Raw genomic sequence first — 27,145 nt, forward strand, 5'->3', positions numbered from 1 at the left:
CTCTCAACCAGGATAGAGATTAAAAATGAACGCCAACAAATATGGTCATTCAGGCTCGGAATAAGGTGGCAACAACTAAAATTAAAAACTTCAGGATTTAAAATGAACCACAGACAAATGGGTGGCGTCAAGGTGACTCCGTCCAGAGTTATGCACAGCACATTAGGGCTCGACTAATAATCAGTCTGGCCAATGATCGACGGTCTATATTCGGCGTTTGAAGGTGCACTACTTTGGCTCTGCTGCAGATGTGTCCTCCTCTCTGGGTCTGTTTTCACCCGCCACTCTGTCTCACCTAGTGTCCCTACCACAACACCATCTGATTGGCTAGACACCACACGGCAAACAGCCAATCACCACTGAAGACATGCACAGAGACGAGAGCAGCCTGGAGCAGGAGGAGAGTCTCGGCATTGGCATCTAAACCAAGTCTTGTGTTGGAAATTTGTAATAATCAAAATTCTAAGTTTTGACAGAAAGATTTTCACATTTTCTGTAAAAGCATTTTGCTTCCAAATACCGGCTATCAATCTCATAAGCCAGAGAAAATCAATGTATGGTCGACCCCTACAAAACCTTCCTGTGTTCTCTATCTGGTCAGGAGTCTGTCATATGAGCGTCAGGTCACAAGACCAAAGACATACAAACTAACACACACAGCAACATGCAGATCAATAGGACTCATACAGAAGAGTCGTCTTTATAAAGTCTACATGTGCATGTGTTAATGCATGCCTGTGATTTGACCTAATAGCAGCTTAAAGTGATGTAAGCCAGCCGACAGTTGCTAGAGTAACATCACTTACTTCAACACAACTGAAAATATGGAGGCCGCCGTGGTGGGAGATGTGTGTTTGTTGTGTGTGTGATCGGGTTTATCAAGTTAACTGAGTTTGAAAGCCTCGCTGGTCCATTTGCCAGAGTTTTTTTCTTCTATTTGTAATGATCGATAAGAGCTTTTTACCGACTGCTATTAACTCTTATTTGCAAACATTTATAGCGGGAATTTAATAATGGGAGTTGGTGGTACTGAATTTGCTCTTGTCAACAACATAAACTGACTTGTGGACTAATCCCTGTGCACTTAAAAGTCCCTGAAAGTCCCTCTTGTGTTTGGAGTACCTACTCTGAAGCAGGAGCTTAACAAGGTTCCTCTTTCTTTCTTTAACAAAAGAAAACTGCCGGTTTCACTACACAAAAAGGATGCTGACTTAAATACCAGAAATGATCCTTTAAATGTGCACACGCAGATGCACAGTCGTATGTGTGGTTCCTTTGAAGATGCCTCGTGACTGTTGCCAGGATTTATTCATGATAACAAGAGAATGGGTAGTGAATAATTCGATTTTATCAATGCACATCACTCCGCAATACCTGCTGCCTTCAGCTGACTGTGATGGGGTTTAATCTGAGGTTATAACCTGAATTACACTTTGAATATGAGGCGCTGATTACAACCGTATTATCCAGCATTCTTTTCAGAGTCACCCCTGAGAGGATGCCGCTTGTCGCAATAACAGGTGGCTTTTATTAAACAAATAATTTGAGACACAGGTTATTATTGCAGAACGTCAGGTTGAGTACAGGGAGTTAAGTATGTGTACACACACACACACACACACACACACACACACACACACACACACACACACACACACACACACACACACACACACACACACACACACACACACACACACACACACACACACACACACACACACACACGGTTGTTATTTCATGATTAGGGAAATTAAATGATGCTCATCACCCTTATATTTTCCTTAACCACATGATTTATCCTATGGGGGACCTCACACTGTAAATAGTGAAGTCAATCAGCGAGAACTCTTTGATAAAAACACACCTCAGTATTTGCTCTTGGTAATTTTGCTCGGGGCATAGCAAATACCTCCCAAACCCTTCCTTTGCTGATTCTTTATATGTAACTTTTACCTGACTCTACCTGACTCTCATGACATTTTGAAGAAGGCCATTGTAACCTTTTACTGTAAAAATATATATGAATAAAATTGTGCAAAAACTTGCAAAAATGTTTTTTCCTACCTGGATGGGGAAGTCTTTAAATCAGACATCATTGCAGAATGTCAATGGATTTTTATTTTGACACAAAGCTTGATATTTTCCTGAAATTCATAAAACTCTAATGTTTGTTTTGATGATTTAAACGTTAAAATTGTAGGTAGAAAAAAAATAGATGCAGGAATATCCTGGTCTGGGCATAAACAATATGCAAACCTTGTATTTTGGTTTTGACAGAGGATGAGTCATCCTCCTGTATGGCAGAGAAAAAGCTTTACTGTACAAACACTTTGTGTGCAGAAGCCTGCACCGCTACAGTATGTCCTGCAGGACTGCTGTGTTTTTGGGGGAGTCCCCATGTGGACCGCCTCCATCCTGTGAACATGTATGCAAGCTGTGAGAAACAAAGACACCATTATATTCTGATACGTCTCGCTCCCTCTCTCTCCTCCCGCCTCGCTTGTCTCTCGTCTTTTCTCAATGAAACACAGACACGCCAGTGTCATGTGGCTAATTGTGGTTAACACAGTGATTATCATCAGTCTGAACGCAGCCCCCTCCATCATCTCTGTTTCACACACACAAACATACACACAATGTCTGGTTGTGAATGAAATGTGGGCCAGACCATTGTGCATCTCTTTAAAGAAAGAGCCCTATTGTTGAACATGACATTAACCCCCCCTGGCTTCCTTCCTTCCTTCCTTCCTTTCCTTGTGCTCTCTCTCTTATTCTCCTTTTTGTCAACTTACACTTTTCACGGTTAAGCTGATGAACGGCCACCAATGCAGCTTTCTAAAGGAGGGACAGGTTGTTTGAAATCTAAGCTGTGCACTGACTTTGGAACCGTTTTTAACCCTTTACATTGAAATGAATCGGACGCAGGACGCAGGAGTGATGGTGCAGTAACTATCGTGTAAATTGTGATCATGAATAACCAGTTGTGACAAGGTGTTCATTTGTGTGAACACAGTGAGGTGATGTTTCCGTCTCTCTTCACTGCATGTTCTTCTTGTATTACGCACTGTCACTTTATGCATAACCATCAGAGAGGAGCAGAAGTGTGTCAAACAGCCTGAGGGACGTGCACAACGACATCTTTTCAAGTTTGGACTCATTTGATATGACATCATCTAAGCTGTACTGATGAAGGAAAACTTGATCCTCATAAAAAAAATCAAATTTGGTTTATTATTTTCTGATAGTATTTGAGCACCAGTCTGTGTTAGCCATATGGTGCAGCCTGCTTTATGCATGTCTACTACAGCCTGACTCCTTGTCGCTATTCAGCTCAATTTACACCCTTCCATTGATCCTATTGGCTGCTGTTCTTCCTTGATATCTTTTAAGTATTAGATTATATGCATAGCAAGCAGGAAACCAAAAAACTGCTTGCACTGGCCGCCCTCACACTGATCTCTCCAGGCAGCCGGTACATCAGGAGTTTGAATGTAATGAGCTTTTCTGTAAGGAGCATACAGAAAATCTAATCATTGACTATTGAAGGAAAAAAAAGATGTTTCTATAGTAGGATAAAAAAAAGCATCAAAAAACAATAAAATTCTGATAAAATCCCGAAAAGAAATATTGCCTCAAATGTATTGGAACATGGTTTTATTCTGACTTGTGTATGGGTCAGTTCCAGACTTTGCATTGATTTCATTACTGGATCATTCTTACTTTATGCTCCTAATTCAAAGAAGATGTTTTAAAAAAAATGAAAATCCAGACAACATTTTTGCTGCATGCAACATGATGCTCTTTGATCACTGGACTCTGTGCAGAACGACTCTCAGCAAATGTCTGTGTAAAATGTTTGGAAACATGACAACAGACACTCTCTGGTCAAGTCTAAAATGTAAAATACTTAACGTAATAAAAAGTGCATCGCTGGCCGTGGTTTTCATGTGGAAGATATCTTGAAGCAGCATCTGAAGCAGCTGCTCTACAACACTTCAGATGCATAAATGAATATTACATCAAAGGAATATGGAGAGGAGGCAAAGTGGTGCACCCTGACCTCATGTAACCTCAGTATCAACATCAAGCACTCTTATCATCTGCATGTGGCAAACTCATGATAGTATTATGTGTTATCTTGTTTTTCCCACCCTGTTACGAGGTTAGGTCGAGTACACCTTCATGATTTTAAATATTGGTCTCCAGGGAAACATGTCAAAGAGTGATTAGCTGTTTGAATAGTTTCCTTCACATCTTTCGATCCTGAGACAAAGTCAGTGCTGCAATCCGTCTCCAGTATTTCACACTTTCCTCAAATGAATCTACATTGTAAATAAGTCAAATCAACTCGTCAGTCTATGATTTCTTTGTGTGCTCGTCAGAAACCTGTTAGGTCTCACAGGTAATCATCAAACCCTTGTTGGAAACAGACATATTTGCTGGTGAACTTTTATGGACTCCAACATGTCAGCAGCGAGCGTAGAAAACTTACACTCTTTCATCATGCCGATGTCAACGCAGCGTTTGAGGCGGCAGGCCTGGCAGTGGCGCCGGTTGTCCTTTGTGATGGTGCAGCTCCCGTTGAACGGGCAGGTGAAAGAGGCTTTGCGCTTCATGCTGCGCCTGTGGGATTCAATGCAGAGGACATAAGAGAGGGAGAATGTACTCCTCATGCTGCAACACTGAAGACATGACAAGTAATTAAAAGACCAAAACAAATGTTTAGAACGAGTTCAGATTTTATATAGTTCACATTCTTCCTCTTTCTCGTATGACACTGCAGCCCAGATTTACACAAATACAAACTACAAAATTAATAATAAAAATTCAAATGATACAATCTGTGACTAGAACAATAAAGAGAACCCTGTTTTAATTTTACAAACTTTAAATGAAATCTTTACTTCTTAAACTTGACCTCGACTAGTGGCACTGATAATCATAATAAGAATTATAATGATGGTTTGTTTGGAGGGCTGGAGGGAAGTTTTTTGCTGCTCCCTTAGGTCTGCTCAGAATTTAATATATTACATTTATTATTCAGTGAGTCCCCTTCAGAATAATTGACAAACAAAAGAAAGTGTGTGAATGAGAAAGAGGATGTGAGAGGGATGGGGCGAAAAGAATGAAAAAGATTAAAGACTGAATATTGTCTGTGCAGCCAGACACAAAAACAGACCTCATAATAAACCCAGTTTAAACTTTGAGCAGGCTCTCATACACACAGTAAGTATCTATAAAGTGCAATCAAGAGACACACATTTGAAAGCCCATAACCATGCAGTTATAATATACTGCTTCATGAAAAGTCCTCAAAAAAGACCCAGGTAGTTCACTTAGAGCTTTTAGGCTCCATGCACTCCTGAGAAGCTTTATGATGATTCATTTTGGCAGCAAAACATCACTGCAGCTTTGACAAAAATCCATATTTTAAGATTAAGATTAAGATTAACTTTATTGTCCCGGTGGGAAATTTGTCTTGGACTTCAAAGAGCTCTGATGCAGCAGCAAAATAACAAAATACATTCATTCTTTGGTAAAACATGTCAGTTAAATTATCATTAAATTCCATACAAAGTGAATTACTAAAACCATAAATATGTAATAGTTAAGAAAAGTAAGGAACAGTGCAGGTACATCTACACATCTTCACACACACACTCACGCCACCTCATACATGCACACTATACACACATTACAGCATAGGTACTGTTGAGGGCTTTGATGGACAAGGGAACAAAGGTAGATTTTAATAATAAATAAAAGTTGGGAATTGAATAAATTGAAAAGAAAGTAAGATTAACATCCAAACAATCTCAATGTCTATTGGGCTGCCTTAGAGTAAAGCCTCTTTTACACCACAATACAAGAAAAAACACTCAAGAAAAATGGACTTATGTTGCAGCATGACAGCCTTCAACGTGCTTTAAAGTGTGAGAAATCAATTTAAGTTCGACAGATGGCAGAAAGAGAAGTGGGTGCATGCTGTGAACACCTCTAACAGGATGCTGTTCACACCACACATTACTCAGGCTAACTCCAAAGAATGAAAAACACCCTCCACTTAACACAAAAAAAAGAAACCATTAACACACGTACGATACATCAGGGTGCAAAAAAAACCCACCTAAAGAATCCCTTGCAGCCTTCGCAAGTCATGGCGTTGAAGTGGAAGCCGGTGGCCTTATCGCCGCACACACCACAGATCCGCGGGGCATTGCGGTCGAACTCCTCTGGTCCGACTACCGACGTCGTCACCGTCATGGGCTCCATCACTGCAGAAGGGAAAAAAGATGGAAAAGAGAAAAATGGTAAGTTTCATACTGCTGGAGTGCTGCGATGGTTCAGAGTGAAAACACATAAAAAAGGACGAGAGGAAGAGGAACGTGTTCTGTCTGAGAGCATCCATCTATTTCACCGACCTGAACGGTGAAAAAAATCTGTTTCCCCTGAGCGTGTGTGTTGTTGGGAGTGTTTTCCTCCTCTTATACAAACAGGTGTCGGGACATTAACATATTTAGCAAAAGGCACTGACAGCCACACTCTGCATCTCACAGCTATTGGCTGAATGACTCAGAGGACACAGGTACACCCACACACACCCACACACACACACACACACACACACACACAAGCGTGCATACACAGAATGTGAAATTACAGTGTTTACTGTGAACAGAATTAATGACAGATAGAGGGCCATTTGCCAAAGGCTGGGAAATGACTGATACATTTAATACAGTCAAGATGAAATATACCACGCTGCTCATTTCCACACACACACACAATCTGCCAATCCCCTATGAAATAAACAGCAGTAGTGTAACACACACCAACAGGTCAACTGTGAACAAACTAATCCATATGAGTCTGCAGAGACAGATCCTGTGTCAGTAGTCTGACTGAGGTGAGGAGGACGCTTCATGACAGTCAGAAGGGAAATGAGAAATGGAAGTATCACTGGATATCAAAGGTTTGATCTGAGTTTTTGTCTGTATCACACAACAACACTGACAAACACACTCTGGCTTGTTTTACATTCAATCCTAACTCTTTTGTTGATGTGCTCTTATAAATATGTTTCAGGTGTACTGGAAAATTGCAGGAACTCTTGGAAAGAAAAAATAAGTACAGAGTAAATTCAAAGTAGTTGATCGCTACTTGCTAGCATCAAAAAGTACCAAAACTTTGTAAATCTGCAGATCTTCAGTCATGTTTTTCATCAAGCGTTGCCTTCAGGAGAATTAGAGAATTGTCTAAACTGCATGTTTTTATTGAAATCCAGACAGTGTGCAGGAGTGAGCTTGTGACGAAGAAAATGACCAATATAGGACGCCAAGGACTTCTTCTTTTTACTTGCTTTGGTATGAAAACAAGTTTCAATGTCATTTGATTTTTAACTCCAGAGATGAATATTTTTAAGTAGTTCAAGTTGACCAGTTCAAATCGCTAAAACAACAACAACAGCGACGACAACAACAACAACAACTACCTCTTGCGTTTTGTAGCTGCTGTCTTTTCTTTCTTTTGTTCGTTTCTTTACTCAACATCACAAAGCTGATAGAGAAAACAGACTGAAATGATCTGAAGGACAGAGAGGCACATTGTGTTGGCAGGGCTCAACAGTAACAGCTTCCAAGTTTCTACTGGCAACCATCATGACAAAACTGGCAACCCGAAGTTGTTTGTTTTTCTGGTAACCAGTTTTTAACATGTAGAGAAAATGGAATAGAGGGTACAGACGGGGAAAAATACATTCCTTTAAGTAAAATCAGTGATTAGGGTTTGAGAAATTAATGTGAAAAAGGATAAAAATCAACTGACTGGTGACAATTTTTAATGAAACAGTGAAGACCATGACAACAGCTGGATGATATGATGGAGGAGTTTTGTGAAACAGGAACTGAGTGTGGACTTGCCGATTAAACTAATTAAAGCAAAAATTTGAATTTTTTTTTCCAACCGGATAAAAACACAGCAGTTAAGGATCTATCCAGTTTCTGTCTTAAAAGTTTCAAATGATTTTTATTTTAAATTGACATTTCATTTAATAATATGCAATACAACAGCTTTATATCTTCAATATAAACATTCACATATTCTTATATTGTCAACTAAATCGGACTCCTGTTTTCTTTTTATTTGTTTTTTTTATAATTTAGTCCTGCAAAGATCCCTCGACCAATCAGATACCAGAGACTCATTCTTCATCTATCACCATGCAACCTTAAGTCTGTAAAAGGAACTCTTTGTGGCAGAAAATATTGTAAATGCATCGTGTATGAATGAAGAACGTGCATCTTACTCAGGTCTCTGTTCAAACACTGAATGATCATCTTTTATACCGTTAATATTTAATTTAAAAAAAGAGTCCTGTGTTTCCCTGTAGGGCGTTGATTTAGTTTGTTTCAAAGTATTTAATCAGTTAAGTCGTTCTTTTTGTATTAAGATTAAATAAACAGATCGAAGACAAAGAACGCCAGAGAAATCCGATGTGTGTGAGTGAGCCAAAGGTCATATGAGGCGAAGACGACCTAATGAGGACAAAGAGAGGAGGGGGGAAACATGCGATGAACTTAGGCACAGGAGGGGGGGGGGGGGGGGGGGGGGGGGGTTGTCACGTGTCTTCAGAATCCAGCCTGTGGGGAGCTGACGTGTGGAGAAGTAGGACTCAGATGAAGTCGAAAGAGGACAAAGAGACAGGAGGCATTGGCTGCGAAGGAGCGATGGATGGACGAAAGGCAGAAATAATGAAAGAACTGGCAGGTGAGAGCACAACTGAAGGATGGAGACATCGTCAGACTCCATTAGCTCTCATTACTGATTGGCTGGTTTTGAAGCTCCGCCATCGGTTCCCATGGAAGATACAGAACGAGCTCACGCATGAGGCTGGAAACCTGTGAAGCATCAATCCCATTACCCACAAAGCACCACACGGGGAGAGCGGGACACGCACAGACTCACACACTTCAATGCATCTGGGCTGGAGGTGTTACTTTAATGCATGTTGACCATCCATGTATGGTTAAAATGTCAGCCCCCCCCCCCCCCGGAGGTTGTCTCATTCACAAACATGAAGGGGATTTAAGGTCACAGAACAGACTGTTTACACCATTTAATCATCGTGTCACCAAAAAAAAAAAAAAAACAGCTTTTATTTCCCGACGCAGCAGCAGGTGAATAATGAAACGATGGAGAGAGGCAGGGTGTCAAGCATCTCAACACATTTGCAAAAACAACAAACAAAACGAGCTGCGGCTTCATAGTAGTGCTGATTAACTGCAGTGTGCACGCGCTCCAGGACTGTAATTAACAACTCTATACAGTATTATTTATTATCCAATCACTTCTGTCACTCTGTTTCCTGCCTCATGTGTTTCTCCCACTTGTTTCTCATTTGTAACTCTGATGATAATTAGCAAATTGTTATTCATTTATAGACGCCATGATTTGATGTTGGGGAGAAGTGGGCAAACTTTTGTTAACTCCATCTCTCTCTTTGTCTCCCCTCTACACCTACACCTTACCTGTTTTAATTTGTTTTTATTCATGTATGACTCCACCTTGACATCAAATCAATCAACAATCACAAAGACCAGCGAGAGATGAGACATGGCAGAATGTGGACACCCGCATATGATTTATTTATTTCACATAATTTCATGTTTATGTCTTTCTCTAACATTTGGACCATTTAACAAAGTCTTACCTGTGACACTTCACTTAATTATGGAAGTGTTATTTTCTGTTTATGACTTTTCATTTATGATCTCAAATGGAAACTTGATTCTTCTATAATTTGTGGTTATTACAATCTCTTTTTTTTTTGCAAATTATGTATTTTACATGGTGGCCCTGAAGTAACCATCAGGCCATGTGTCAACCCCAGTGGTGTCACATTTTAAAATCAGTCTTGTCTAGGTCTCAGACGAAGGGGACTCCAGATTTTAAATTAAGACTGGTCAAAGACCACCACTGACGGGCTGTTTTTCAACGTCATTACTGTGATTAGCAGGAAACGGCCCTCACCTTACTAATTAAACGAATAACTTGGTGAGTCTTGGTCTTGTCTCGGTCTCGGAGCACTCTGGTCTCGGTTATGTCCAGAATAATCTGGAACTCATTTAATAAATATTTCAGAAAAATGTGAAATGACTGACAATAGAGCCAAACAAGACCTTTTCTTGGAGGCTTTCACAAAAATCATTGTTCTTCCATTTTGAACCAATCAGATACTTTTCAATGATATTCATGAGGCAAATGAAAAAGATTAATTCAAGACAATTTCACATTATTTTCCCCCAATTAGAGTTCAGACCAACGTTGTCTCAGCTGTTATGTTCTGCCAGATGTGCTGCAACCATACAGAGGCACTGTTGACAGGCATTCTTTACTGGAATGTAAGTTCTGTTAAAGAATTTATATGTATAAATATTGCTTTTTGTGATGTATTTGTTAATTGCCCATAAAGCTATCAGATCAGGTTCAGTATCTGACAGAGATGTATAAATGGCTCAGTGTGGGACAGAGGCCAAAACAAAGCTCCGATCACTAAACGGATTCATTTTTACTTCACCCAAGCTGTGATGCTGCTTTTTAATATTTTACCAATTTTCATGTTTATTTGGATGCTGAAGTAGCAGCTAATGATGTCCACCGACCATGCCAAGAAAACAAATTGAACTGAGTTGGTAGAGACGAGAGAAGGAGAGCTGCACTACAAAACAGAACTCAGCTGTGTTTAATGGATTCTCCACGGATCCACTCTTATTCAAAGTGTGTGTGTGTGTGTGTGTGTGTGTGTGTGTGTGTGTGTGTGTGTGTGTGTGTGTGTGTGTGTGTGTGTGTGTGTGTGTGTGTGTGTGTGTGTGTGTGTGTGTAAAAACACTGGAGAGTCTTTCTAATAACTGTGTTTCAGAGCTACAGTCACAGTATTTCTCTCTACAGACAACACAATAACAACTTTGTATCTGTATGAACCTGCATGCGATTGCAATGTTCTTAGACTTAGACTTAGACTTAGACTTTATTTATTGTCATTCAAACTTGTACTTTACAGTGCAGATAAGAACGAAATTTTGTTGCATTTGGCTCGTTATAGTGCAGGATAAAAACAGCAGCATGTATTTACATATAAAAAATAAAAATAAGGTGCAGATATAAATAGATATAAAAAGAAAAACTATGAGTAAAAATACTATACAGATAAATATATTGCACGTTATATTGTGTTTTACAGTCCATTGTGTTTTACAGTCCAGTGTAAAACACTGTACAGTACAGTACAGTGTTTTACACTGTGTTTTACAGTCCAGTTCTGTATATTGTATTACTTGAAAACAAATTCTCCTCTGTTCCACAACTAAAAGTCCAGGTCCAAGAAAATCCAAAAAAAACAATCACCCTCAGTAACTTAGATGGGCGCTGAATCCTCAACCCAAAAATGTATGGAAAGTATTTCAGGACAGCGCACCAAATTTCCACAACTACAAGAACAATCAGAAAAGCTGAAAGTAATTTATAATCCAAATCACTTAGAGTAACTTTTGGAAGAAGTTACATTTTTGTGAATTGTTACCTTTGAGTGACATTTTTCATCCACACACGTCTCGAATGGACTTTGACTTAATACCTGTATGGTGCAACAGGAATACACATCATCTTTGATGATTGAGTGAGTCAGACATCCATGTCCCTTTGATGACGTCCTTTGGAAGCTTCTCAATCCCATCCGGAGCTTCAGAAAGAACAGGGCGTTCTGATCTGATCTGAGAAATCTGCTTTGAATTGAGTCTCTTTGACTGGGCAGTCAGTGTTGAAATAAGATGGACGGACTGTTACATTTGGTTGTAAATCCAAACAAATAACCTTAAGACTTAAAACATGGGAAAACTGTGTAAAGATAGACAGGATAGGATCTGATTTATAAGGTTCAATAACTGTGTCTCTTTAAGCTGGTTATCACAGCAGCTGAACGACTGCTTTGTTGTTGTTGCACTTTTATTAAAGTTAAGAAAACAATAAAATATGATGATACATCATCAATTTAAAGATCTGGACAATGGACAGAAAGATGGAAAATATTCAGTCATGTAAGATTAACTTGCCAAAACAATGGTTCACTGCTAGAGTAAGTGGCTCACTGAATGAGTGCTGTATATAAGACTTAACTTAGTCTAATTGTGATGCCATGAATATGTTTTAAATCAGCTCAACGAAGGGACAAAATCCATAATGGAAAGTCTGAGCTGACATTTTCTTGTCAGATGTCCTATCAGTCATCGCAGGTTACATTCAGCCATTGGTGGCGATTTGGGGTTCATCGTCTTGACCAAAGACATTTTGACATGGGACTGTAGGAGCTGAGGATCGAACCCCTGACCGTTCGGAAGAGAAACGAGCGACTACCACTAAGCCACAGCTGACCTGAGACTTTTACCATAATCGATTAGAAAATGGGTTTGGGGCCTCAGAGGGATTTTCTGCTGCTTAGATCCTGATGTTAATTTAAAAAAATCTGTGGTCCAGGTAGGATGTCCAGGCTGAGAGCGGAGACTTTATAGCTCTGACATTACAAGCTTATTAAAGTCCTGATGAGTCATTCAAACGCACAATTCCTGAAAACGGGCTGTTTGCAATTCACGGGGAATTCATTCTTTTGATACGTCACAGTGTTGACAGGATCTAAATCTGCTTTGTTGTAAAATAATTAAAAAAAGGAAATCTGAACCTTCTACCTCTATATATTTCAATTAGGTGGTTTGATCGATTTTTTTGGATTTTGGGGTCCCTAAATGACAGAAAAGTAGATGCATTTTTAAATCACCAAAGAAGAACACCATGGGTACATAGATAGCAATCCAACTTGCTGACAAATTCAGAAGTGGATATGTTTTTTCTCAAGCTAGCCCAATCCAGTTGGGCACATATTGTCTGATTACAACCTTCATGACTCCTGACGGCCGCCACGCCCACAGTCCTTGCTGGTGTTGACACAAAAACAAAATTCAATGCTAAGTCAATAGTGTTGAAGACTGAAGAACGCTGACTTTGCAAACTTTTTGAGTTGAATCAAATTGACTAAATGTAATCCAGAGGATGCCCCCCCACCCCCCCACCCCCAGTTCAACATCACACTCTGAGGGAGTAAAAAGAGAAAAGGCTTAAATACACAAAGTCTGCGTCGTGTTCTGCAACGTTTTAAATTAAACAACTAAAAAGAAGAAACAGTCATCGATAGAACTGGACGCCAGCCATGGAGCAGCTTTTTTTTTTTCATTTGTTACCACTGGAGCTCACTTTCTTTTTTCTCCCCTCCTCTCTCACTAATCTCACCCTGCATCCACAGCTGTAAATACATCTGTCCATGTTGCTTCTGAGAGCTATGCAAAGTCGACTACAAGTGACATCTAATGTCAACACATGAAACATTTAGTGAGAGAATCAGGCCCGGATTACAGCAGAGCCCCCTCTGTCTGTTTTCTGCTGATGTTATTTTTTCTCTCCGGAGCGCCGTGCAGCTGAGTGCCATCTCACCGACTTAAAATTCATAAACTGCCATCAATGCATGTAAACACCAAGTCCCAGGAGGCGGATCATTAGGAGACCATCACCAGGCACATTAACTGAAGGATATTTCACAGAAAAAACAAACTGTCCTCTTCAGAGATTCAATAAGGAATGCCAGTTATTGAAATTCAGAAAATGCATCAGAATACAGCCAAGACGGTTTTTAAAGCAGTGAAGCCATTCAAGCTCTGGAACATCAGAAGAGGCTTGACATGACCCGATCGTAACAGCTAATATAAAGCTGTGGAGGACTGCTTGTTCCCCATCGAAAAAAAAACATGTTTGTTAAAGATATTTTGGGACTTTGTGGTTGTGGTGGTGGTGGTGGTGTGGGGGGGGGGGGGGGGGGGGGGGGGGTGTTGGTGAGTAATGCATTATGTAAATCCAAAAAAAACACACAGTCTCTCTGCTGCACAGTAAAGACAATAATGAAGCCATAATTAAACAAGGGATTCAAATGAGCTGTGGTTGCTGATGTTGGTCACCAAACAGAGGTGATGTCATTTTTGGAAAAGCCATTTCTCTTTAATGCTCTTTAATGCTCTGGATATGGACCACATGCAGGCCCATATGTATTGGTCCACAAATGAGATTTATCTAGCTGATTAATCAAATTATGCACAATAAAATATCCTGTAATATTGTGTCAAAGTTGTGTACATATTTTTCTATACTCAATACATTTGGATCAAGGCAGTTATTTTCCCTGGGTTATATTCTTCCTACATTGCTATTTTTGTGTTGATTGTAATCTTCAATGAACACTTTATACCCCTGAAATCTTCACAACAGAACAGAAAAGTAAGTTGTGTTGCTATTGTGGTTTATAGTTTATGTCAGTTTGAACCGGTTCTGAGCAGACTTTTATGAAGCATGAAAACATCTCATCATCCTGCTGCAAAAAAAGAAAGAGCTCTGTTTTAAAAGGCTTCATTCTTTGAGTCCAGACTTTTTCCTCATAACGACATAAACGAAACTAAAGAGAATCAACAGGAACGTGACTTTACTGTATTGTAATTGTTATGTTTATAGATAAAGAAATGATTATAAAGCTGAGCTGTGCTGAAAGTTAACTGCATCAGTATATCAACAAAAGCTTTATTTAAGCTTCATATCGCCTCCATTTATTGAAAAGTACTCGACAAACATGAACACAAAACCCGCCCAGCCAGTTAACAGTCTTAAAACACTGTTTTAAGACTCTAAAGCTCCCTGTAACTCTCTGGTCACTTTCTGTCTGCTTCTCTTCACTCCTTCAGTCCCTCTGTGCCTCTGGGAGGCCTCTCAGGCTACTGTGCTGCGTTTGTCTTTATGCTTCTCTCCGATCATAAATCTGACGCTCGGTTTTTAAACCATTCAGTCCATGAGCTGCTAAACCAACAGGAGCACCTGAGCGGGAGGGAGGAAAGAGGAACATGTCTCATGCTATATAATAAGAATGACTCTGTACTCTACATAATAAACCTGAGGTCTGCTTTGTGCATGTTTCTGTGTGAAGCTCTCGGTTAAATGGGCCAAGAGGCGGACTTATCAATGTATTGACGAGGCCCGCTGCAGCACCATCGAATATCATCATCATGATTGAGCGTTTTGTCACTACAACACACAGAGAGCGGGCTGGATAATTAATGACGATCTGGAGGCCCATACCAGAGTGTGTTTTTACAGTTTGTACAGTTTTCAGCCACATGTCTCATTACTGTGGATGTTAGTTGAAGAAAAGCACTAAAACACTGAAATGATGAGGGGAGGTTATTTTGAGCACTTTGTAATATATAGAGAATAAGATCTATAGACCTACAGTATTTCATTATAATCCTTTTGTTTACATTTAATTAAAACAATGCAGATTCTGTTATTGTGATAATGAACAGAAACATCAACATTTTTATAATTTATTACTAATTTAACAGTCCATCCAAAATTCAAGCAAATGGCATTTATTTCTGGTGAAGTCACAAATTGCAAAAAATCCTGAATTCTCATAGCTTTCTGACTAAGTGAGGTATCCAATTACCATTTTTTTGTCAGTATCTTGCATCATAAATGCACTTCAAGAGTGTCTAGCTGACTCATTGGTGTCTTTCCCTCGTCTCATACCGCGTGTTTGCAGAGCGCCCGCGTGCTGCTCAAGCGGTTTGAACTTGGCAACAGTGAAGCATAAAGGTTAAAGTGATTGTCCCTTAACGAAGTGGCCTTATATCACACACACACACCAACATACCAGCGTGTATCTGCCCTCTGCAAAGTGGCCCTGAATCACTACACTCAAACACCCACATGCTGCAGGGCTGCTGCACCAGGGCTGACACTGACCGCTGACCTTCAAGGGGGAGGCAGCAAAGGGAAGAGACAATGTCCCCGCGGGGATCAATAAAGTGATGAACAATTATCTGGAAGAGGAGCCTCTTTGTTTTTGTGAGCGCCTGCTCAAGTGGATGACTTGTGTCACACCTTCACTGACAATGGACATCTTGCCTGGGATTCTGCTGAGAAGATGCGTAATAATATTACACGTATATGCTATAGCTTTGCTTCAAGCTATACCTTGGCCTTATACTCACATGTTTTGGGATTAAAAGACAAATATATGATAAGTTGTTCAAACAGATTGGTGAAGGGAATGGTAATAAAACTGTAACAGCTGTGTTCAAAGCCTCCAGACACCATTGACCAACATACAAAGTTTACCTTTGGGAGATTTCTGTCTACCCCTTCCTTCATCTTCTTTTTTTCTTTTGATAGAAATATTGAATCTGAACTAACCTTTAAAAGCACCCGGGTTATATAACCAAAGAATTGACCAAACGTTGCAGTGGCAGAGCAGATTTTGATTTTCTTTGAGGTTATATTGAAGTTTTTGTCCGTCCAGTCTGGCTGCTTTGAAAAGAGTGAAAGGAACTTTTCTCAACTGTAAATGTGACTAAGTGTAGGGATGCTTTCTTTCATTTTAGAGTAACAACCTGAGCCTGTCAGTGGCAGACTTGACTTTCTCTTCATATGAAAAGATCTGATTTGGTGCTTTTGCCTCCGAATTTATGATTGCAGTCATTTCTGTTATCAGCTTGTGCAATTAAGGACCAAACTTTTCTGTACCTTTTGTTCAGTTAGAACTCAAAATGCTTTTGAAAATGGGCCCTGGATTTAAAATACTGAAATATCAGAATATTCCCCTGATGCACGCCATTGTAGCTGCCGTTTGAATCACATCCCACAAAGACATGGATGAAAGCCAGGCCTGCTGTGAGGCAGCATCTTGATGAAGCAGAGAGGAAGCTACCACCCACTATTTTGTCGGGATGATATGACGTGAAGCCCGTATCATATTCAGTGATCCGATTTCTGTTTTTAATACAGCCGTGCATTTCAAGATAGGATAAACGAATATGCAATCTGTCAACTGAAGAGGAAGAATAGGAAGAAGAGATTCCTCGTCTTCCTCAGCGCTCTCTCAGGTGGGCTGTACATCAGGAGAAATGTCAGGAAAAGTAGTTCAGCCCGATATTTTCCACCGACGTTTCCTTTCAACAGACTCAAAGTTGTGAGACATGAGACATAAACCCCCCCCGCTCTCTCCTTTCACATAGCTTTTCTTCAAAGCTCGGTAGTAACCCAGTACGTCCGGGTCGTGTATACGACTCAGTATAGGAGAGGACCATAGGAAATGTAATCTGTCGGGTATAGAGGGGTTCACTCTATAGGCGGCACAACAGGGAGGCTGGCCTACTTTTACCACCAGCTGCCTCACTGTGGGCCTCACTAACAGCTAACTTCAGTCCAGTACAATACAACAAAGCGGCTGCCGGGCCTGAGCTTTAACACACACACTCAAAATCCCAACACTCCAAAAAAGCAAAGAGCCGCTCCTTATGTCTTCTCAAGATGGTGTTACACAGAGAGTTCAGCTCAGTAAACAAGCAGAAGAAGACCGAGCAAAGACAGACGAACAACAAGGGTGGGATTCTGTTTGAGCAGGGTGGGTTTTCTTTTCTTTTTCTTTCTAAAGGGTCGGTCCTTGATTGGTTCCATAGATCCTCATCAAAGGTATGTTGAGAAATCACAGGAGTGGAAATAAGTGAACCTCTTATTCAGGTGTTTACATGATTGCAGGTGTTTCTGAGGTCCTCCATCAGGTAGGCCCTAAAAGTTGCCTGAAGTCTCTCTTACCTCAAGAAAATACTTTCATATTGATACAGTCTCTCAATCTATTAATTTGTAATATTTTTTCCACCACATTTATATCAGAGAGGCGAGGTCAAATAACTTATCGATATCAGACTTTTAAACATTGTAAAAATTAAAACGATTTCCTCACCTTCTTCAATACTATGGAAAAAATGTTCAGTCCTAAGCACCTACTATTGGAAAATGTTTTCAATATCAAAAAATGTGCAAACTCCTGCACAAAAACCTAAAATGCACATAAACATTGGCAATGTTTCTTTACCCAAACGTTTTCAGAGTAGCCTATTTGTGCATGTTAAAGAACGTCATCTTCTCTGCTCTCCGTCTGTTTGTAAAATACATCAACATGATTATTGCATCTTGAAGAGACGGTAAAAGAACTTGAGAAAAGTCAGCTTTTGCCATCCTGTGAATTTGGACCAAAGCTGCTCATAGGTCCTATTTTTAAATACTATCAATCAGAGTATCAACCATAAAAAAGCGAGATTGTATCACTTTATAAAATGTGGTATTAAAAGTATGTGAGTGACAAAAATTGTGTCAACCTTGTTGAAAAACATAAAAGGAACAAGTTTTCTCGGCACACTTGGTCAGCCATGTAATAAAGACTTTACAGACTTTTCCTGTCTGACATGGATGAAACTCAACATGCACCACTTGTTTTGGCCGTTTGGATAATAATGGTGATTAAGATTATAACATTCAAACAGTTTGACTTAAACTCAGTCAGTCACTGGACTGACTACAACATGTACCAAAAAATCTGGCATCCTAACGTGTTATTACAGTTCACACTACAGTATAAAGCAGAGCTTAAGCAGCATAAGTCCCTGCAAACAACGCTGTGTAAACAATATTCACTTGGAGATTAATAAAAGCAAACTACTTTATCAGGGCTGCAGCATGATCTAAAAGATTCATAGAGAGAAGCATTGCAAAGAAAATGGTATTCCTTTCATACCAATGAGCTGTGAACTCATAATGTAAACTGTAATCCAGGATGCATGCAGGAAAACAAGCAATGAATAGTCTTCACTGTGCTGCAGTGCAGTACCATGTGATACAGCAGGGTCACAACAACAAGCCATGGGAGATGGGGGAGGGGAGGGGGCGGGGGGGCACTCTGATTTTTATTCTAACAGATTTCTGCAGATCCAACAAATGAGCCTGAGGCCATTAAAGGAAGGGGGGGGGGTCTAAGCGAGTATGTGTGCCAAGTCTGTTTGAAAGATACTAATGGAGTGTCCCAATTGGCTACAGAAGTATGCTGCAACAAGGGACTATTTTTGATTGGTTGGTACATGGCGCATGGTCCAACACAATCGCTTCAACCAATTTGGGACAAGTCTTTGTGCATCTTGTAAAAAATAAAGCACTCAAACAACCAATCAAATGTATTCAAGCCTTTTGAAATGGACCCCAGTTACAGATATGTGTGCCAATTTTAAATCGACAAAACTGTATGATGCACAACATTTTAAAAGTCAGTCAGTGGATGGCTTTATGAATAACTGAGGACCTTTAACTTTTATGGAACATTTTCTGGAAATCTCAAGAGGTTTTCGGGGTGAGCTGCATGTGGGAACTCAAAAAAAAAAAGATTATTATTAGTATTTTCTGACAGCTCCCCAGTACTTTTTCTGCATGAAGTCAGAGCGAGCCGATGTGAGAACGCAGCAAGATATATTCAGGAGAATTCCCCGCGGTCCAGCAGGAGGGGGTGGTGACATTTATTCCCTGCGATCGGTGCACGACCACAGGCTGTATGCACACGGCCGCTACCATCCCCGTGCACTTGAAGGGCTTCATCATATTTCCTGCTCTCCAGTAAATTCTTATCCGCTCTTTTGCCGATATTGTGATGACTACATAAGAATAAGAATAAAGGAAAAAAGTGTTGTATAGCGGACTCTGTTGCTTTATTGCCCCGAGTTGGGAGGTGCATTTATGAACAACCAGATCAGGAGTCGTGACATCAATATGAATGTTCAAAGACGTAATGACGGCTTATCTTAGTTAAGGCACTTTTGCGGAAACGCAGTCAGAAAAGGGGGCTACTGACTCTCTAATGAACACATCATCCTAAATTGTCTTTATTATCATTAGAAATAAAAAATAAAGCAGCAAGCAATAGTAATCTCACTGAAGTTTCAAGCCTTTGAAGCAGCCACTACCTAACATTTTCTCAGCATGTTTAGCATCATGTCTCTGTGTATGAGATATAAATACAGGCTTCACTAGAAGGTCTTATCTTATCTCTTATTTTTCTGCAGCACATTACCACACACAGAGCAAAGCAGCCTCTCACCGGCAGGAAAACAGCTGAAGATGCTGCTAATTGTCTGTATGGAGTTCCAGTGGAGTGGGGAGTGTTTTATCTAGGAGCGATAATAACACGGGGCTGCAGAAAGCTGAGCTGGGAATATACAGGTGGGCATTATGGCTCTCTCCTGCTTTCTTTTTTCTCTGTGTATTCGGGGCTCCACCTGCTCCATTTACAGACACGTGCACACATCTGTCTCAGACACACTCACTGACTCTCTGCAGGAGAAAATGCCAAAGGAAGCCAGCTGTGCAAAGAAATAACATGTTAATTATATTAAATCACATTCACTGTTAGAACGGGTAGAACGTGGGAAGATGGAAATGACAAGCACATTCAAATATATAGTGGGTACGGAAAGTATTCAGAACCCTTTACATTTTTCACTCTTTGTTTCATTGCAGCCATTTGCTAAAATCAAAAAAGTTCATTTTATTTCTCATTAATGTACACTCAGCACCCCATCTTGACAGAAAAAAAAACAAAGACAAATTTTGCAAATTTATTAAAAAAGAAAAACTGAAATATCACATGGTCATAAGTATTCAGACCCTTTGCTCAGTATTGAGTAGAAGCACCCTTTTGAGCAAGTGCAGCCATGTGTCTTCTTGGGAATGATGCAACAAGTTTTTCACACCTGGATTTGGGGATCCTCTGCCATTCTTCCTTGCAGATTCTCTCCAGTTCTGTCAGGTTGGATGATGAACGTTGGTGGACAGCCATTTTCAGGTCTCTCCAGAGATGCTCAATTGGGTTTAGGTCAGGGCTCTGGCTGGGCCAGTCAAGAATGGTCACAGAGTTGTTCCGAAGCCACTCCTTTGTTATTTTAGCTGTGTGCTTAGGGTCATTGTCTTGTTGGAAGGTGAACCTTCGGCCCAGTCTGAGGTCCTGAGCACTCTGGAAGAGGTTTTCTTCCAGGATATCTCTGTACTTGGCCGCATTCATCTTTCCTTCAATTGCAACCAGTCGTCCTGTCCCTGCAGCTGAAAAACACCCCCAAAGCATGATGCTGCCACCACCATGTTTCACTGTTGGGATTGTATTGGGCAGGTGATGAGCAGTGCCTGGTTTTCTCCACACATACCGCTTAGAATTAAAGCCAAAAAGTTCAATCTTGGTCTCATCAGACCAGAGAATCTTCGTTCTCATAGTCTGGGAGTCCTTCATGTGTTTTTTGGCAAACTCTATGCAGGCTTTCATATGTCTTGCACTGAGGAGAGGCTTCCGTCGGGCCACTCTGCCATAAAGCCCCGACTGGTGGAGGACTGCAGTGATAGTTGACTTTGTGGAACTTTCTCCCATCTCCCTACTGCATCTCTGGAGCTCAGCCACAGTGATCTTTGGGTTCTTCTTTACCTCTCTCACCAAGGCTCTTCTCCCACGATTGCTCAGTTTGGCTGGACGGCCAGGTCTAGGAAGAGTTCTGGTCGTCCCAAACTTCTTCCATTTAAGGATTATGGAGGCCACTGTGCTCTTAGGAACCTTGAGTGCTGCAGAAATTATTTTGTAACCTTGGCCAGATCTGTGCCTTGCCACAATTCTGTCTCTGAGCTCCTTGGGCAGTTCCTTCGACCTCATGATTCTCATTTGCTCTGACATGCACTGTGAGCTGTAAGGTCTTATATAGACAGGTGTGTGCCTTTCCTAATCAAGTCCAATCAGTTTAATTAAACACAGCTGGACTCCAATGAAGGAGCAGAACCATCTCAAGGAGCATCAGAAGAAATGGACAGCATGTGAGTTAAATATGAATGTCACAGCAAAGGGTCTGAATACTTATGACCATGTGATATTTCAGTTTTTCTTTTTTAATAAATTTGCAAAAATGTCTACATTTCTGTTTTTTTTCTGTCAAGATGGGGTGCTGAGTGTAAAATGAACTTTTTTGATTTTAGCAAATGGCTGCAATGAAACAAAGAGTGAAAAATGTAAAGGGGTCTGAATACTTTCCGTACCCACTGTATATTTCCCCTCACTCATCAGATTAAAAGCACAAAGAAAAAGATGCACGCCAACCACATGCACACACAAAACCTGTCATATTTGTGGCTTCTCCCTCCTTTGTCACCTCTTTAGATCACTGGTTCTCAACTCGTCTAGCCTCAGGACCCACCACCAATCAGATTTATTTACTGAAAAATTGTGCAGTTTGGACCTCAGTTGGTAAAAAACATGCGACAGAAGCACGAAACAAAACTAAACAGACATGTTTAAAAGGACTTCACCAACTTCTTTTTACATAATATATGTTTCCATTCGTGACCAACTGAAAATGGCTCCGCGGCCCCCCTCAGGGTCCGACCCACCAGTTGAGAGCCATTGCTTGAGATAACATATTTGATCCGATCCTCCCACCCTAAACAACTCCTCCACGAGCTCGTCGACTGACTCTCTTCCCTTCAGCACAACACAAGAACAGGACAGACTATGCATGTTAATAAAACATGACAACACACCCGCCCAACAACATATTATGTTTATAAAATGTCCTAAAGTTGACAAAAATTATGAAGAACTTTTCAAAATCCAGATAACAAAATGTTTACAAAGGAGGCTAAACTAAACAAGTGATACAGCGATAAAGCTACCAACACAATGGAGGCAGAAAGTAGAAGCAGACAAACATTTTGAAAGAAATAAACAGCAGCTAAAAAAACATTAAATCTCAAGTCAAAATCAGGAAAGCTCTCCTATATGGGGATGTTTAAAGACGGGACTTAAGAGATCACCGACCCAGCCAGCCTGATTTCCTCGGGCAGATCCTTGCAGAGCCTCGAGGACCCTGAGAGAGAAACCCCTCAGTGTCACAGGCCAGGGCTGCAAAGGAAAGGGATCAGACAAAAAGTCCTCAAAGCGCATACTGGAGCGTACTGTACAAAGCAGGGTTGAAGGAATTTGTCGCCCGGGGTTATTTTAGTGGTGCAACCGCATTTTATTTTTTTAATGCAATGTAAGTGCTTCTATTTTCTTTTTGTAAATAACTTAAGTGACTTTGTTTGAGTGCAATAAAAATAAAGATGAATGGAGCAATCTTGACGACTTTAATAATGTGTAACAGCAGCTTTGAATGCAGTCATAGTAACTTTCTGCTTGGTGGGATATTAAAGGTAACCAGATGAGCTTGTTTTCACCGTTTCACAGACACCTCTTTGGTGAAGATTTATGCATGTTTTTTTTGTATCTCACTTGGCTGTCTCTTTTTTTTTTTTTTTTTTTTCAGTTTGAAAAAGCCCAAAAAGTTTCCAAATTGGCAAAGTTACATTTCGTTTGTTTTTTTTTCCAACCAGTGCAGCTGCCAATGTTTCCTCTACAAAACAGACTGACTGCATCAGCACTGGAGGAGAATCAACAGTTTGCAGAAAAAAAAAAAAAAAAAACACTTTGAACTTTAATTTGCAACCATTTTACTATCACTTCACACACAGTGGAGTGTAGGGCAGGCTGAGATTTAGAAGAAAAAGTAGAAAAGGGACTTTGCCGTTGTTGTGGTTGCTATCCCAGCTGTTGGATTGTCATTAAGACAATTTTGCAAAATGTCTTCTCAAGGAGGAAGACCATGAAATCCCTTAAAAGTAATCAATCCAGCTGTTGTGTCGTGTGCCCCGGTGTACAGAGGATACAGTCCTCATCGCAGCAGCCATTGGTTCAAATCCAACCTTGGCCCCTTTGCTGCATATCATCCCCTCACTCTCTCCTCCCAACATTTCCTCTCTCTCTTCAGCTGTCCCAGCCAATGAAGGCAAAAAGGCCCCCAAAAATAACTTAATAAAAAGTGATCAGTCAGACCATTTCACCTCTTCTAAAACATACTGGGAGTGGGAGCCAGTGTGAAAAGGCTAAAACTGGGATGTGATTTCTTTCTTGGACGTTGCATGTATATCGATACTTTTTTTGGTTGAGGCACAAAAAGGCTGATGGGAGTAATCGAGGCATGATGAGAAAAAAAGCAAGGAAAGCCTGCTGTGGTGAATCCAAACAAACAGGATCCTCATGTGATTTGGATCTTTTCTAGTGAAAAGTATGACACATCAATGCCTACTTTCCTCTAATTCCCAAGGGGGTTAGTTACGTGCACAGACATCGAAGTGAGGAGTGAGGAGTCTAATTAGATTAAAAATACATCTCTTTAAGACCTGGTTTAAATCTGTTCTGACCCAGGCCTGGCCTCCCCCTCCGTGTTCCCCTCTTCTGCCGCCAATCCACAACAGCAGCTTTGAACTTTAGACCTTGTTTTCTAGGCAGAGGATGAAAACGAACACGCCGTCGGGGCTGTTGGCAGGCTGACAAGGAGACGGAGAGGGAGGAGCGAGAGGAAAAAGAGAGGTTGAGACAGAGAGGAGCTTGTAAAGAAAGGAATGAAGTAATGAAAAAAAAAATAAGGCGGGAACTGAGGAATGAAAGGAGAGAATAAAAGAGGGAGTGGAAGAGAAGAGAGGCCCCCCCCCCAAACCTCAGGCAAGTATGTGAAGTTTTTGTACAAAACGTACGGTGACAGGCGGGGAACTGTCCTCAGTGTTTACATCTGTCTCAGCTTTACCTCATTACATTATTAGTAGCTTCTACTTTCAATATGCTAACATGAATTTATTTAAACCAAAACTATAGTCAGACGAAACCAAAGAGAGAAAAGCACATCACTCCCACTCTACATGCATGAGCTGCTGATCGCTCATTTCCCAGCTGATCGATACTTTGTCAATGGCTGACCTACAGTATGTAAATAAGGACAAAAGGACAACAGCTGATTTTATGAGCATCACATTGTGCGGAGTAAAAGCGGCAACGATCCAACTGCTCATGATGCAAACCTGGAAACCTGGAAATGCATCTCTCCCTTTGATCCCCTTAAAAATGCCATTTCTCCACCTGTTACCATGGATACTGTTTTGTTCCCTGGATCTGAAAATGACAAATTTTGATTTAGGACCCCACTAACCGAGCTCCACTCATTCACACCTGACCCTTGAAGCCTCATTGACGTGTTCCACAAAGTCCACGATTACCTTTTTTGGATACAAAGCCCAAAAAAAGAGAAATTTTGAGAATCTATTTTTATCTTAAGAAACATAATAAGATTAAGAATTAAATCTGCAGCATTTTCTGAAAAAGAGCTCTGAACACTAGGTGTGTCTCAGCTGCTGTTTGTGACACACGGTGAACTCTGTGTGACGTAAACAAACCAAATGATCAACAGATTGCAAAGCCAGGGTTATTCACCGTTTGTACAGCTGCATGGAAACAGGAATATTAGTGGTTTAAACATCTTCCTCAGCCGTGTTTAGAACTATGAATATTATCAGACTGAGACACATGACAAGAGCACAAAAGTCGTTATTATTTTATGTCCAATTTGTGAAGGCCAATGTTAACAAGTTTTTCAGATTTTCTGTTTTTAAGAAATATTTCACACACAAAAAAAATCCTCAAAAGGAGTTTTTTTTTCCCTTATCCAACAAGCCCACCCAGTGCTGCCCCGGGAAAAAAAACCTTCCATTACATAAAATATGGCATAAGCAAACACACACACACACACACACACACACACACACACACACACACACACACACACACACACACACACACACACACACACACACACACACTTAAACTCTGAGCTATGCCCTGTCAACATGAAGATAAGTTATTAGTTGTTTTAAGTTAAGATTTGTGTAAGCCTATGTTTTCCCGTTTCCTCGCTCCGCCTTGTCGAGGGTCATGGCAGCGTCGTTCAGGCGAGAAGAAGCTTTCTGAGCATTCATCCAGTGAGACTGTGAGGATACTCTGTGTGGTCCCTGTGTGTGTGTGTGTGTGTTTGTGTGTGTTTGTGTACTAAAACTGTGATGTGCAGCTCTGCAATTAGAGCAATTGGACGTGTGTTTATCTTTCCCTGACAGTACGGAGTGTCTTTAAAGTAATCATTACTCTGTTACTCCAGTTAGGTGGCTCATCAGGTGAGGAAATGGAAAAAAAGCTTGTAAAATAAAATGTTACAGCCAAAATCCAAGTTCCAATCTAAGGAATTAACCAACATGACTGGGGAAAGAAATGTTGTTTACCACCAAGTGGAAACAAGAGAAGGCATTATTAAACATCCATATAACAGACACTGCAGAAAGCAGCAACTTAACAATGTAAAGGAGCTTCTCTTCCTCATCTACATGCAGTGTGGCTGCAGCTCGGCTGGCAGGCAGAGCCCACACACTGTCAGCTCTGCCTTCTGTATTTGGTTTCATACAGACATGGAGCTCATCTGAAGAGGTTGGTTTGATAGATATCAGTTTGTTGTTGTCAGGTGTGTTATTGAGCATTTACAGCGACTTTACTCACTTTGACATGCTGGAAAGGAGCCACAGGTCAAATTCAAACCCGGGCTGTAGCCTCTGTACATAGGGCATGCAGAAATAAAACACTAGGCCACCGACAACGTAAGGTCAACACTTTTTTTTCAGTATCAAAACATTGCCAACATATTTGTGCAATAGACATTAGACATTGTGCAGGAGTTTGTAATTTGTCATTTCTGGTGATAAAAAACGAGAAATTACACTAAATTGGGTGCCTAAGACTTCTATTTTTGCTGCCTTGATATGAAAACGAGAATGGATATGGTTTGATTCTTTACTAGATATCGTGACAGCTTTAAGATGTCACACCGGTTTGGGTAAGAAAAATGTAGTTCAATAGGGTATCGACTATTTAATACAAAACCTTCAGATTGAACAGATTTTTAGGAACATGACATGTTTGATTCTAATGCAGTGGAGATTACCTAAAGGCTACTGCACTCCACAGAAAAAAAGTCTTTGAAATGAATATGTTCTTTTTCTTGTACGTTCAGATTTAAAATAATCAGTAAAGTGAATTTGAATGGAAAAACATGTCCAACTTGTCATGTTTCCATGTAATAAATTTAAATTGAATATGTCTGGTAATTGTTACGGATCATTTATTTTACAGAAATGCTGACAAAAATGAAAAGCATGATAAGCATAAAATACAAATGTTTGCCCTTGCAGTCCATCTCTTTGTTTTTTTTAATTGACTTTTAAGAGTAAAAAAAAAAGT

The 27,145-nt window shown here is 40.4% G+C and overlaps 1 protein-coding gene across 3 annotated transcripts in view; it reads right to left on the bottom strand.

The window, feature by feature from the left end:
- LOC109985589 (vitamin D3 receptor A) overlaps positions 1–27,145 on the bottom strand; it is a 93,095-nt gene that overhangs the window by 26,023 nt on the left and 39,927 nt on the right. For all 3 annotated transcript variants that reach the window (XM_029277763.2, XM_065961668.1, XM_020635993.3), the window contains 2 exons: positions 6,131–6,278; positions 4,496–4,626 (listed from right to left, as the gene is read on the bottom strand). In XM_029277763.2, the coding sequence (XP_029133596.1) occupies positions 4,496–4,626; positions 6,131–6,276 (277 nt within the window). In that variant the 5' untranslated portion in view covers positions 6,277–6,278. The remainder of the gene's footprint in view (positions 1–4,495; positions 4,627–6,130; positions 6,279–27,145) is intronic.

This window comes from Labrus bergylta, chromosome 12 (assembly GCF_963930695.1).
Source record: "Labrus bergylta chromosome 12, fLabBer1.1, whole genome shotgun sequence".
Taxonomy (NCBI): Eukaryota; Metazoa; Chordata; class Actinopteri; order Labriformes; family Labridae; genus Labrus; species Labrus bergylta.